This window comes from Thunnus thynnus, chromosome 22 (assembly GCF_963924715.1).
Source record: "Thunnus thynnus chromosome 22, fThuThy2.1, whole genome shotgun sequence".
Lineage (NCBI taxonomy): Eukaryota > Metazoa > Chordata > Actinopteri > Scombriformes > Scombridae > Thunnus > Thunnus thynnus.
In genome coordinates, this window is record NC_089538.1 from 9,749,863 (window position 1) to 9,761,987 (window position 12,125).

General features: G+C 39.7%; 1 protein-coding gene across 14 annotated transcripts in view; it reads left to right on the forward strand.

Moving 5' to 3' along the window:
- Positions 1 to 12,125, forward strand: part of LOC137174131 (collagen alpha-1(XXV) chain) — a 149,577-nt gene that overhangs the window by 78,313 nt on the left and 59,139 nt on the right. For all 14 annotated transcript variants that reach the window (XR_010925290.1, XR_010925289.1, XM_067579223.1 and 11 more), the window contains one exon: positions 4,789 to 4,841. Coding sequence is in view for 12 of the 14 variants with exons in the window: in XM_067579223.1 (XP_067435324.1) it covers positions 4,789 to 4,841 (53 nt within the window). In the remaining 2 variants the exon portion in view is untranslated. The remainder of the gene's footprint in view (positions 1 to 4,788; positions 4,842 to 12,125) is intronic.

Genomic DNA, 12,125 nt, shown 5'->3' on the forward strand with positions numbered 1-12,125 from the left:
GCACTGCTGGTCATTTAATTCTGATATTGAAAGACAAAGGGAATTAGCACAGACCTTGTAAAGAAGGATTTAAATGATTTTCCCAACACATAATGTAGCAGACATTACTTTTAAGTCAAGATGGAACCTGACAATGATGGCAAAACCATTGTTATACATTTCAAACTGGGAACTGAAAGCTAAGCTTTCTTTATACTATGTAACAATTACAAAAGAAAATTGTTCAGTTTTGCAGTAGAACATGTTAGGAAGCAAATCATTCAAAGGCTTTTTTGGTCTTGAGGGCTGTGTTCTATCCTTGGCGTGAAATTCACCGTAACTGAACTAAACACCAGCGAGCAATGTCATGTCAGTATCTGAAAACATTGGCGTTGGAAGTATGGTATCGCCATGACATTTCCCCAAAACATTCGTGCTGGACACTGTATTTCTATGACTCATATATAAACAGTAAGGTCAACATGTGGCGCTTTTGGTATCCATGAAATAGGATAGGATATTTACAGGTTAGCATGACAAAAAGGGAGTTTTAACATGGAAAATGTGTAGACGAATGAATCAAACATGGCGTGATTTTATGTGTGACACTAAGTTGATTTCAATAAGCAGGTGTTTGTTGCACAGTCATTAGAACATGCAGCTTTTCACTTTCAAAAATGCATGATTTTAAGTTTGAATCACCCCACTTTGCCAAAAACAAAGGAAAAAAAACTTCTGATTATTTGATTTCTTTTGCACAAAGAGAACATGGAAAGGGTCTTTCAACGAATCAAAATAGATTCCAAGTTTCACTCTTCAATGACGTGAGCATGAAGATAACATTTTAACATACGACAATGTGAAAACATCTGAATCTATTCACTCTACCCAGAAAGGTGCAGTTGGGCTTGCTGAGAGGTACACAAGCCAGTTCTCTTCAAACCTGATTTACTTTGGAGGTTGGAGCTGGTACCCAGTTTGCTATTTTTGGCATATACTTTGACTTTTATTCTGAGGAATAGCCGTATTACTTTGCAAGAGAAGCTCTGAGTGGTCTGATTATGTATATCAGGCTCTGAAACAATCCTGCTTTTGTAAATGAGTCTGACTGGGGTCGGTTCACTTAAAACTGATTTGATTTGAAAGAAAAAGAGAAATAGAGCAGAAGTGCAGTATTGTTAGCTGTTCAGGACCAATCAATATTTTATGGATGATGGGTAGTGATAAAATGAAATTTTGTCATGAATGCATGAAGTATAAACAAGAGGTTTATTATGTTAAGCAATGTGTAACTTTGAAGTAATGAACAACATGAGCGAAGTGGATTCAAAAACAATACAGCCATGGCTTAAAAACAACATGTTTCACAATGCTGCCAATTACATGGGATCCCTTTGTGCCAAGTAGCATTAAAAAAGACTACTACCATCAATGTTTTGGACAAAAACACTGTGTGGGATTGTAAAAATCTCATTTTGTTTGACTGATCCCGCAAAAGTTGAAAATTAATAAATTTTGAGACCAACAAAATACTCTCAATATTGTGCTGGTTTGTGGTGGTTTCATGCTGTTCTTACAGCTAACTTGGTGCCAATCACATCACAATCAATAACCATCATATTAACAGATGCAGTGACAACCTTTACAGCAATTGTGATTCATTGCATTTGAGCAACATGACAACTTTTATGTGATTTAAGAAAAAAAAGAAACAACCCACAAACAAACCAAAAAACACAGCTCTCATGTGACCATTACATATTCACTGGCCAAAATTACAATTTGCAATGTGGTTCTACAGTCTTCTACGGAAACAGTCTTCTACAGAGCAAATGTAAATTCCATTTGTTGTCTACTGTGGATACAGGTCAGTGACATTTTTTCAGACAGCAAAACGACATGATTTTTTCATGTTTCATGAGTTTTTCACGGGGAAGAAGAGAAAAACAGGTGTTGGTCATGCAGCAAACATTTTAACCAAATAGGAAATATGACAGAGCCAATCTTGCTCTCAAGTTTACTGTCAATGTAGTGTGAGAGACTTGTGTTTTTTCTTCTTAAGGAAAAAAGCAGTTCATGTTCTAGTTATTTCAGTGGGATTCAACTTAACTACGTTCGACGTAGCAGAATTGAGAACTACTGATGTATCTCATTGTGGCATACAAGTGAGCTCTAAATCTCGTAAATTCTTAATATTTAATAATGTAGTTGTAGTATTTTGAACTATTGTTTCAGTTCCAGCTTTTTTTTTAAATTAGCAGTTATGTTCATGCCTCTTTGTGTCTGCTGAAGCTGCATCATAAAGTGGCTTTCTGCTGTTGGATTTATAAAATACAAAAGCCACGAAATAACACGATGAAAAAAACACAATACCCAACACCACAGGGTCCATTTTGTTATGTCAGACCAAAAACACTTGAATGACCAACAAATTCACTTTGATTTATATCATACATTTTCAGACTCAAAAGCTGTTGAAAAGGTTGAAAAGGTTTCAACAGATTGTTCATAGCTGTTGACCCTCATCATGAAATCTGCTGCCACATTTTTTTTTTCTGAAACCACTGTTCCATGACCGTACTTGGGATGCTGTGAGAAAAGGGCAGGCCAACTGCAATGTTTCTGAGCAAGAATGATGTTTTGCCTTGACAGGCAGCTCAAGATCTCTCAGCACTTCAGGACCCAGTTTGAGCCCTGCTCATTTCATTTATGACTGGAAGTCTTGCTCACTTTTTTGTCTTAATTTGTTACAATACATCTGAGAAACAGCTTTCACCGGTTCTGATAGACTTTGTTAAGTTATTCTTTCATTTGTGTTTCATAAACTGAAATGTTATAGCATTTTTTTTGGCATACTTGCCACAAACGTCTTTAAATGGTGTTCTGAACTGGTGCAGTTTGGGTTATGTGGCGTTCTCATCTTTCAGTCCATAATCAGAATGAAAAATATTGTGATGAATATTGTGAATCATGATGATATCTGAAAATAATGTAGGACATTTTGTCTGGACCACCAGCTCCCGTGTGTGGAGTGTTTTCTCAGAAGTTGTCAAAAATGTACCACCGAAATCAGGAGGATGTCGTATCGTCATACCAAATATTCCTCTAAGAGGTGTCAAGTGTCATTTCAAAGTGAGCAATAATGAAGCGGCTGCCAAGTGCAGTAAAGCCCCTTCTGTTTCTTTTAAAACCTTAAAAAACAAACCTATGGAGAAACCAGGGGTTGATGTGAACCATAGTAAAGTGAGAGTCAAACTCCACCTGTGGTTACATACTTTAAACTGTGCCTGGACCCTTCGCTGGCAGCGCCTGACATAATCCTGGAAACTATCCAGCAGAGCAGAGTTGGAGGCTGAAGCCGAGCCAAACAGTGGGATCAAACTCAGGACTAAGCATCATACAAAGAGTTGTGCAACATAATCTTGCATTTTGCGCCCCAGTAGCACATCTGGAGTGTCATAAATCAGCCAAATGCTGCGTAAAAGGCATTGCTCTTTTTTATATTTTACTCTTTCTTTTCTAACAATTATTCTCCTTCTTTATATAGGGATGTACAGGGAGGATGGCGACAGAAAGAAAAGTTGGTTAGATAATACGCTGAAACATTAAGAGAGGTTTGTGTACTCGCTGTGGGATGTGAGGTCAGGTCAGGTTATTTGGATTTGTAATTAGTATGCTTGTTTTGTATTTTTAGTCCACTTTTTTAGCTGTTAACAAAAGCTCTGTGTCACAAAGTCATCCTTGGAGCAACTTTGATACTCAGGCAATTAAAGATGAGCTGTGCAGTCTGTTCAAAAACTTTCACCAACCCCATTACACGACTGTAATTATCTCAAAACTCCAACATGACGACAAAATGCTATTCTTTGGTGGTGCGGAGGTCAAAAGAGTTTTCAAAATGATTTGCATAATAATTCTGTAGAGTATTGTTGCCACCTGAAATTGGATTTGGATATTTCCTGTGATGCAGAAGCAGACAGGGAGGAATGTTCCTCTTAGTTACATCAACTTCCAGTCTCTTTGATCCTGACAGGTTCTTTAATGTTGAGTAGAAAGTGCAATTTTCCTTTTTGAGACATCATCCATTCCATTGCAAGTTGACAAGCTCTTTTCAAGAGTCCCAATGCTCAACTTTTAATTTCCAGCGAGTCTGAAAGTCATAGCCTCACCCTTTGACTAAATTGTGAGCCCACTGTTTTTTAATGCAAAGGGCAAACAAAATGCCAGTGGCAGAAAGTTTGTTTCCAGCTGCTACCCTCAAGACAAGACTGCACGTATTGTTTCCAAGAGGAAAGAGGAGGTAATTTTGGGAGAGATGTTCCCAATTTCTGAAGGTTTTTTTTTGTCAGGAACTGAGGACTACCTGCAATAACCTACAATACGACCTAGTCAAGTCTACAATGTATAAAACTTGCCAAAGCGTGTAATTGTTTTACTCCTCCAGCTGAGTTTTAGCATATTGATAATGTTGACAGGAAAATGGCAGACAGGAAAACACTGTCTAGATAAACAAATTATAAACCGAGGCATCCGTGCTGAAAGGAATAACTGAAAAAAAAGGAGTCTTTTGTGGCAAGACGGTGTGTGTGTTTCCGTTTTTCACCTCAGCATATGTCTAAATAGAGCCGAAATACTTAATGAACCTTGAGATTTTGACATATTTGTAGTCCAAAGGCAATATTTTTCAGTGACTCTTGCTCATCCTGCTGCAGGGCGGTTTGACTGTGAGAATACTTGAAGAATATGAAACTTATACAAACAAAAAGACAATCACTACAATGTGCAGTATTCTTCTTTTTTTTTTTTCAGGACCTCCGGGAAAGCGAGGAAGAAGAGGCCGCAATGGAGAACCTGGTATGTGCGTTTGTGTGTATTGTGTATGTGTGTGTGTGTGTGGCCAAAGATCACTGAAGTCTCAATCCAGAAACGTTTAAGGAATAATTCAGTAGGACATCAGCAATTCATTCTGCACTTACAATCATGTAAAAGTACACTGTATATCTTTGGAGGCCAAAATAGGTTATAGATGTGTAATTTGTGGCCTGGTGGTTTCAGTGTTCACTCGGATTGTTTCAGCTTCAGTTGCTATAGAAACACTAGATTTTCACAGTAAAACTGGGAGACACCGCACTTTGAGAAGTGATGAGAAAGTAAAAATGATGTCTGAACTCGTTAAAGCTGATTTTTTGGAGACACTTTAACCCTCCTATACTGATCCTTATGATACACATACTTCAGCTTCAGTATGTATGTTGGCCTTCACAAATTCAGCAACAAGTCGTCGTAATGAGCTTTGGCCGCTCCAAGTTTGTAGGATCTCCCCCCTTCCTCCTCCCACTCACACTCTCTCTCCTGAGCTGACTCAACAAACTTGGCCCGGCCGACACCGGAGTATCTAGGAAAAAGGACATGTTGTGCAGTGACACTCCCACAGACGGAAAGTGTCGCCACAAATTGAATTCACAGCGAGAACATGTACTTGGCAGGGAGCTGCATCCACACTCCGCTCACCTGATAGTGAAAGTGATAATGGGCTCTGGAGTGTGGCAGCGTTCCTGCGAGGACAGCCAACGCTTTGGAACAAAAGTGCTGCCCTTGTAAAAAGAAATTAGAAAGACAGGGCAGAGCAAGGTCCCAATTTTTAATAGAGTAATAAGGAAGTGGTTTGATTTCACAGCCTGAGAAACAAACACTGTTGCTATTACCACTTAATCCGGCCACTATTTTTTAAAGTATTTTAAAGGATTCAGGCCTAATCAGTCGAGGTCTGTTATTTGAATATCAAAGATTCTGTTACTTCCTTTAATTTTGATTTTGCCAAATTCATTTACAATCCTTTTTGTGGCCAAGTTTCAGCATTTTGAGATGTGGATCAGTGTGGCGTGGCTCTCTGCCTTTCCTTTTCACTGATTTACATAAAACTAAAGTGATCCGATGTCTGACTTGAAAGCCAGGGAAGATGGAGGAAAAAAAAACAAAACAGTGAAATCAAATGACAGCTAGACAACAGTTCAATGTTCTGGTTGGCTGCAGATCTGAAATACCGCCAGCTTTTGTTTATGCAGTGATTAACTTTCCAAATAACATCCACCGTGCCAGCGTATTTCAAATGGCACCATTGTGCAAAGACAATTTTTTTTTTTTCACTCTCTGGAAAGCCAGAGCAAATGTGAAGAATGTGAATGGCTTCCTCTTGACAAATCAATTGGAAAAAAGCAATCATACCCACTCACAGTGTCTGGACTAGACGGGCACAGTGGTTTATTAAAGGTGGACAATAGAGAACAACTGAATGACAGGTCGCGCCACTGTGTGGAAATAATACCTCCATTACAGGACTGAACTAGACTGGAGCGAGTGGTCAAATCAGACTGATTTGGATCACATTTGTCCACCTGAAGTAAGGACTACATCCTCCAGAGTCTTTTTTTTTTTAAAGAATGTCCTGAATTATAAACTTAAGCTGCTTGTTATTTGCATGTTTACTGGTTATGTGCAGCGTCTGCAAAAGCATTCATGGCCTTAAGCAGCTTTACAAAAGCAATGCTTTAGAAGTATTTGTGATTTCAATATTGGCACTTTAAATGCTCTAAAAGTGATTCTGCATATTAGCATGCAATTATAGCTCAGTTATTTCTGCTACATTTGCTGCCTGGATATGCTGAGAAGCTGAAAGCAGTGGAATTGTTAGACAATATTCAGTGTGAAACTCACAGAAGCTTTCAAAACAAATAAATATGAAGGCACCGCGGTGCATTATTGGAGCCCAGTGTCAAACTCAGTGTACCCATTCCACAGGAGAAGAGAAAGAAAAAGCGTTTAGGAGACATTATTTATACGACTGAAAAATTCAGTCCTTGATGGGCACAAGTATTCTGCACTGTAAGCCTTCTGCAAATCCAATTTCCCTCTTTTAAGTTCTCAACAGTGGTGGATGTTGAAGGGAAGCATATTTAATTCATGATTCGTTTATAACCAAAAGTAACTAAGCCGCCGCGAGTTTCCCCACAAAGTCATGGCGAGGTGTTTTGCAGTTTGCTCATTTACAAAGGCGAAGGGAAGCTTTCACCCCGACTTGGCTGCAACTGACATAGAGAACAAATAGGAAAAAGCCTTGGTGATATTTACCTGTGCATTAAAAATGAATGGAATACTTCATTAGGACATCTTGTTTGTTTACCGGTAACATATGGAAAGGAAAAATGTGGCATGACAGTTTTAGGATGTTGTAGCAGTGAAAGCCACAGTCTCCAACTGTTCTAGCAGGTGGTCAATGTTGGAAAGTGTTAGAAGTTTCCTCCCATATTTTCCCTCTGTGTATAATCAGTACTTGTTTCTCGTTTACCTGCCCTAACAACATGAGGATTTGAGGCTTCAATTGAGGAATTTATCCTCACAGTTGTGCATTAGTGCAACAAATGCCTTGCTCTTCTTGAAAAAAAAGTGACTTTGTGGCTCCAGTGCAGCTGGCGTGCAATCTTTTTATAATTTTGGATCATTATAACAACTCTCCCCATTGTGTGATCAGTCACATACCGCCTATAATAAAAAGTCCAGTGAGTTCAGTTACCTTTATGTTCTCTGGGGACTCTGGTTAGCATAAGTAGGATGACAACATGCTGAGGGAATGACTTATGAGAACAGAACAGAAAGTGAAACTGAACCTGAGTGAATTAAACTGGAGGACATAATGACACAGACAATTTAATTTCACATGGATTATATTCCCGCAAATGCTGTTTTTGGTCTAACTGAGGCCATCAACTTCAAAAATTTGTAATGCTTGAATAATTTTTTATACCTTTGCAGTGGCTGGTACATACTTTACAGGATATTGTACATTTATTACTTATTTCTTTGATTTTCCATAATTGCCAGTTGAACACTTTGTACTGAGCCATTCGACACAGTGGGACATGTCAAAAAAACACACCGTGTAGCAGGTTTATTAAAAGCTAAGTGGTCTACTGTAACTCAACGATCCATAAAACAATGCCACAGAAGTGCGGCCCAGTGAGCCTCAAGCACACGGCTCCTTAAATGCCCCAGCTGCAGGAGCAATTTGCACTTTCCCTTGGTCATGAAGAAGAACAGTTCAAGGACATTGGAGTAGTAAAAATAAAATCCCTTTTATTTTGGGGGGGTTAAAGCAGCTGGGTTCCTTTTTAATAAGAACCTAAGGACGTACAATGATTTGCAGGGTTCTGAGGAGCCCTGCATGTGTTGGCATACAGTCCTGTGAGCGGTAGTAATTGGGAAAAAGACGAGTGTCACGTCACAAAAACGTGGTGGGATTTTTTCTTAACATGCACACAACCCCTTGTAGTAGTGAAATTAGAGCCACTTACACATGTCGAAATCAGATTACCAGGCTTGGTGGCCATTTTTGGCCTAACAGCATGGAAACCAGATAGAAATTTTCTTTCACAATGCTAGTGTTCAATGCCATAAGTAGACAAGTGGGATATACTTTGATAGAAAGTCTGTCTACTCTGCATAGTCAGTGAACATATGAAAGTCTTGCATCTTTATAAAATGTTCCTTCCCATGGAAGAATTTCTCTGCAAGAGACTGATTTCCCATCCTCCTTATTTGGCTATGTGGTTTCATTGATGATCTGGGTTCTGTTTGCTTACTGATTGAAAACACTCTAACCAAGTATTTTTTCCTGTCTTTTTCAGGACCTCCTGTAAGTATGCCTGCTTCGCATCTTCTCCAGTTGTGATGGCCATGTGAAGGTAAAAACTCCAACTGGGCAACAGTAAAACATGACTGCGGGATTCTCCAGCTAAAATGTTAAAAACATCCATTGGCAAAACAGATGAGTGTTTCCAGAGTAAAGGTCCAGCTAATATTTATTCACTGTTTGAAGTCAAGAACAATTAACATGAAAGGAACAATGAGGTTATATTAAAGGAATAGTTTGACATTTAGATGAGAAGATCAATACTACTCTTGTAACTGTACACTACATATAAAGCTAGAGCCAGCAGCCGATTAGCTTAGCTTAGCATGAAGACTGGAAACAGGTGGAAAAAGCTAGCCTGTTTTTCTACAGATCAAACACACAATATAATCTGATTATTAGGGAGCTTTAGATTTTGTTACCTTTGGACATTGCTAGATCAGCTTTTTCCTCCTGTTTTCCAGTGTTCATGCTACACTAGGCTAATTGGCTGCTGGCTGTAGAGAACAAGCATATATATATATAAAATTGTCGAACTATTCCTTTAAGTATGATGCAAAAAGAGGTAACATTAAATGGGTTAAAAGCTGGACAGCAAACAAAAACTACAAAACTATGTTTTTACAGTTGATTTAAAAGACATCTGATTATGACAAATTTGCTACTAGAAATCTCAGTTTCACCACACAGTCTTGACTCTATTATTAAAATAATCTCTTCATCCCTGCCTACCCCTAATAGGGACTCGTCCCCTGTCATCTGTGCAGTCTGGTTTGTAATATCCTTGCTACCAGCCTCCGTCCCTGCTAGCTCGCTGCACCCGAAAAGATTATCTCACCTCATTACACTGCCGGGTGATCACAGATTCACTCCCCTTAACAGATGGAAAACTTCAGAGTTTCCCCCAAAGATGAAGACAAATCCATACATACATAAGCACCAAACCTTGTGACAGTAGTCTGTATAACCAGGTCAAGCGGGCACTGTGTGTGTGTGTGTGTGTGTGTGTGTGTGTGTGTGTGTGTGTGTGAGTGTGCTCTGTTAAAATTATTTATAGTCCAGAGGCAAGTGTGATTGAATAGGTATAATAGCGTGTGCCGAGTGAGCCGTAAAAGTCGTAAGTTAATCCTCAGAGCCTTCTCAGACACTCGCTCCTGGGGTTCTGGGACGTAAGTAAGTGCAGGTGGTCTTGCTTCTCAGCCTCTCTCGCCAGCTCTTACATCTGACAAATAAAATCACTGGGAGATGTCTCGGGAGCTGACTGAAGTCCAAGGCATGTTGTCTCTGATATGTTCCAAGGAGAGCTTAGTTTTGCTTGTTTTTTGATACTTTTGGGATCGTTCCTTTGGGTGAGACATAGTAAATCAGGTTCACATACAGTACAGTAAGTACCTGACAGTGTTCCAGTTGTGGCTAACAAATCACTCTCTGATGAAGTCATTGTAAGTAAGAGAAGGTGCTGTAAATGTTGTTAGAGGTCTCTAGTTTTACTGTAGGTAAGGGAAAATGAGGTTTAAACAGAATCTGTACTGTACTAAAAACAAAATAAAGCTGTGATTATAGTACAGGAAGGACAAAAAAAACTGAAGTCTGGGTGACTGCAGTTCTAAAAACAGACCAGTCTGAAAATTTCTTCGCGTCTTCAAAAAAAATGCAATGATCTGACAATGACTCACCCGATGGTCACCAAATCTGTTTCAGAAATAAAAAAAAAAAATCCAGCGCCAGTTTCTTAAAAAACAGACAGTAGAAAATGATCTAATGTGGTTTTTCCTTTGATATGCCCACCCGGGGGATGGCTGGGGACACATCGCTATGAATATTCAACAGCTCCCGCTATAACTCTGGGAACACGGCGTAAATTGTACACAGCCCTCTGAGCCAAACAAACCAGCTACTGCTGAAGTCATTACAGATCTCTGTGACTTAATCGTGACTCAGCTGCTGATGAACGGACGGGGACCTGCGGTTACTGTAGGTCTCCTCAATCAAAACTCATCAGGAAAGATCCTTATTGATTGGCGTTTAGACATGGAAAAGTGATTTGTTTTGTTTCCATTTCCCTTCTTTTTTTCCCCCACTGCTTGAGGTTTTGTGTCAGTTTCACATGGGATCATGAGGTCAGTTGTCAAGTGATGTTCTGTTCTTGTCCTCTAGACAGATTGGAAAAATATTAACAGAGAGATGTTACAGATAGGCCTTGAGGTGATTTTCATCTCTGGCAGCATTTACAAAAAGAGTTCTTTGCTGTAACCTGCCACTGAAACCAGAGAAATGTTTTTTTTATTGTTCATAAAGGTTATTAAAGTCTGTGGAATGACAGCTGAAGCACAAATTATCATGTCTTTGCTTCTCTTTTTTTAATTATCTTTTCTCATCTTTCTGCGGGTCTTCAAGGGCAGTCTGTGTCAAAACATATACCCGAAGCACCCACCACTGCGTGCACACCATTTAGCACCAATCAAGCATAAAACACTATCCCTGAGGCAGCTCTCAAGTACCCACTAACACCGCCCGTCGACTGTACTTTTTTATCACCAGACTGTATGCCATACTAAATTAAAATTATATGAACACAGGAAGAAATGAGCATGCTTTGAAATCTGGTCAGAAGGAAAGGGAAATATTTGAAAATGATACAATGTTCAGCCCACTATGCATGCCTCTGTACCACACTAGAGTCTCAAAGCAGACCAGTCACAGTGCAGCGCATGAAACCTCTGCAAGAGTTCAGTCATATTAGCAATGAGGTAAATAAAGCTGGTTGCATATGTATGTGTATTTGACAGATAGTTTCCACCTCCCTGCGCTATCAGCTGAGATACCAACCATGCAGGTTGAGGATGATCTGTCACAACGTATGAATTATGCAGCTGTGGTACAGGGATTAGAGGCACGTGGGGGTGAAGCAGAAGAGACCGGGCGCCCTCTACCCTTCATCCTTCATCTGCTATGCACCGCAGCTCCACACCTGTTAATAAAACATACTCCGTCTGGACTTTGATCACTTTTACCCTACAGAGGTAGAGGATTTGCCAGTTTATCTAAAATGAACTACAAGTTAGAGTTAAGTAAAGCCCTGCACACTCAGATGTTGTGGTTTTTTTTACACTTTTTGTTATGTCGCATGTTTAATAGTCTCGCACCAGCTCCAGGGTGAACAAGCACACATACACGCAGGCTTTGGAATTGTTTTTAACACTGAAGAGTCCCACCAAGAGCTAAAAGTGGATCTATCTGATATGACAGTGTTTATTTGGGCTCATACGGGCAACGGTGCCTTAGGAGGCCCACTGGCACTAGATGTGACAACTTTAAGAGTTTGACCTTTGAGATGTCAGCCCTCTGCACACGCTGTGCCCATCAGCAGCTCTTGCCTGTCAGCAAATGACAAGAGGCAGCACTCGGGCTAACCGTGAGGTTTACACACAGCAATTTGAAGCAGTCAGTAGTGCACTTT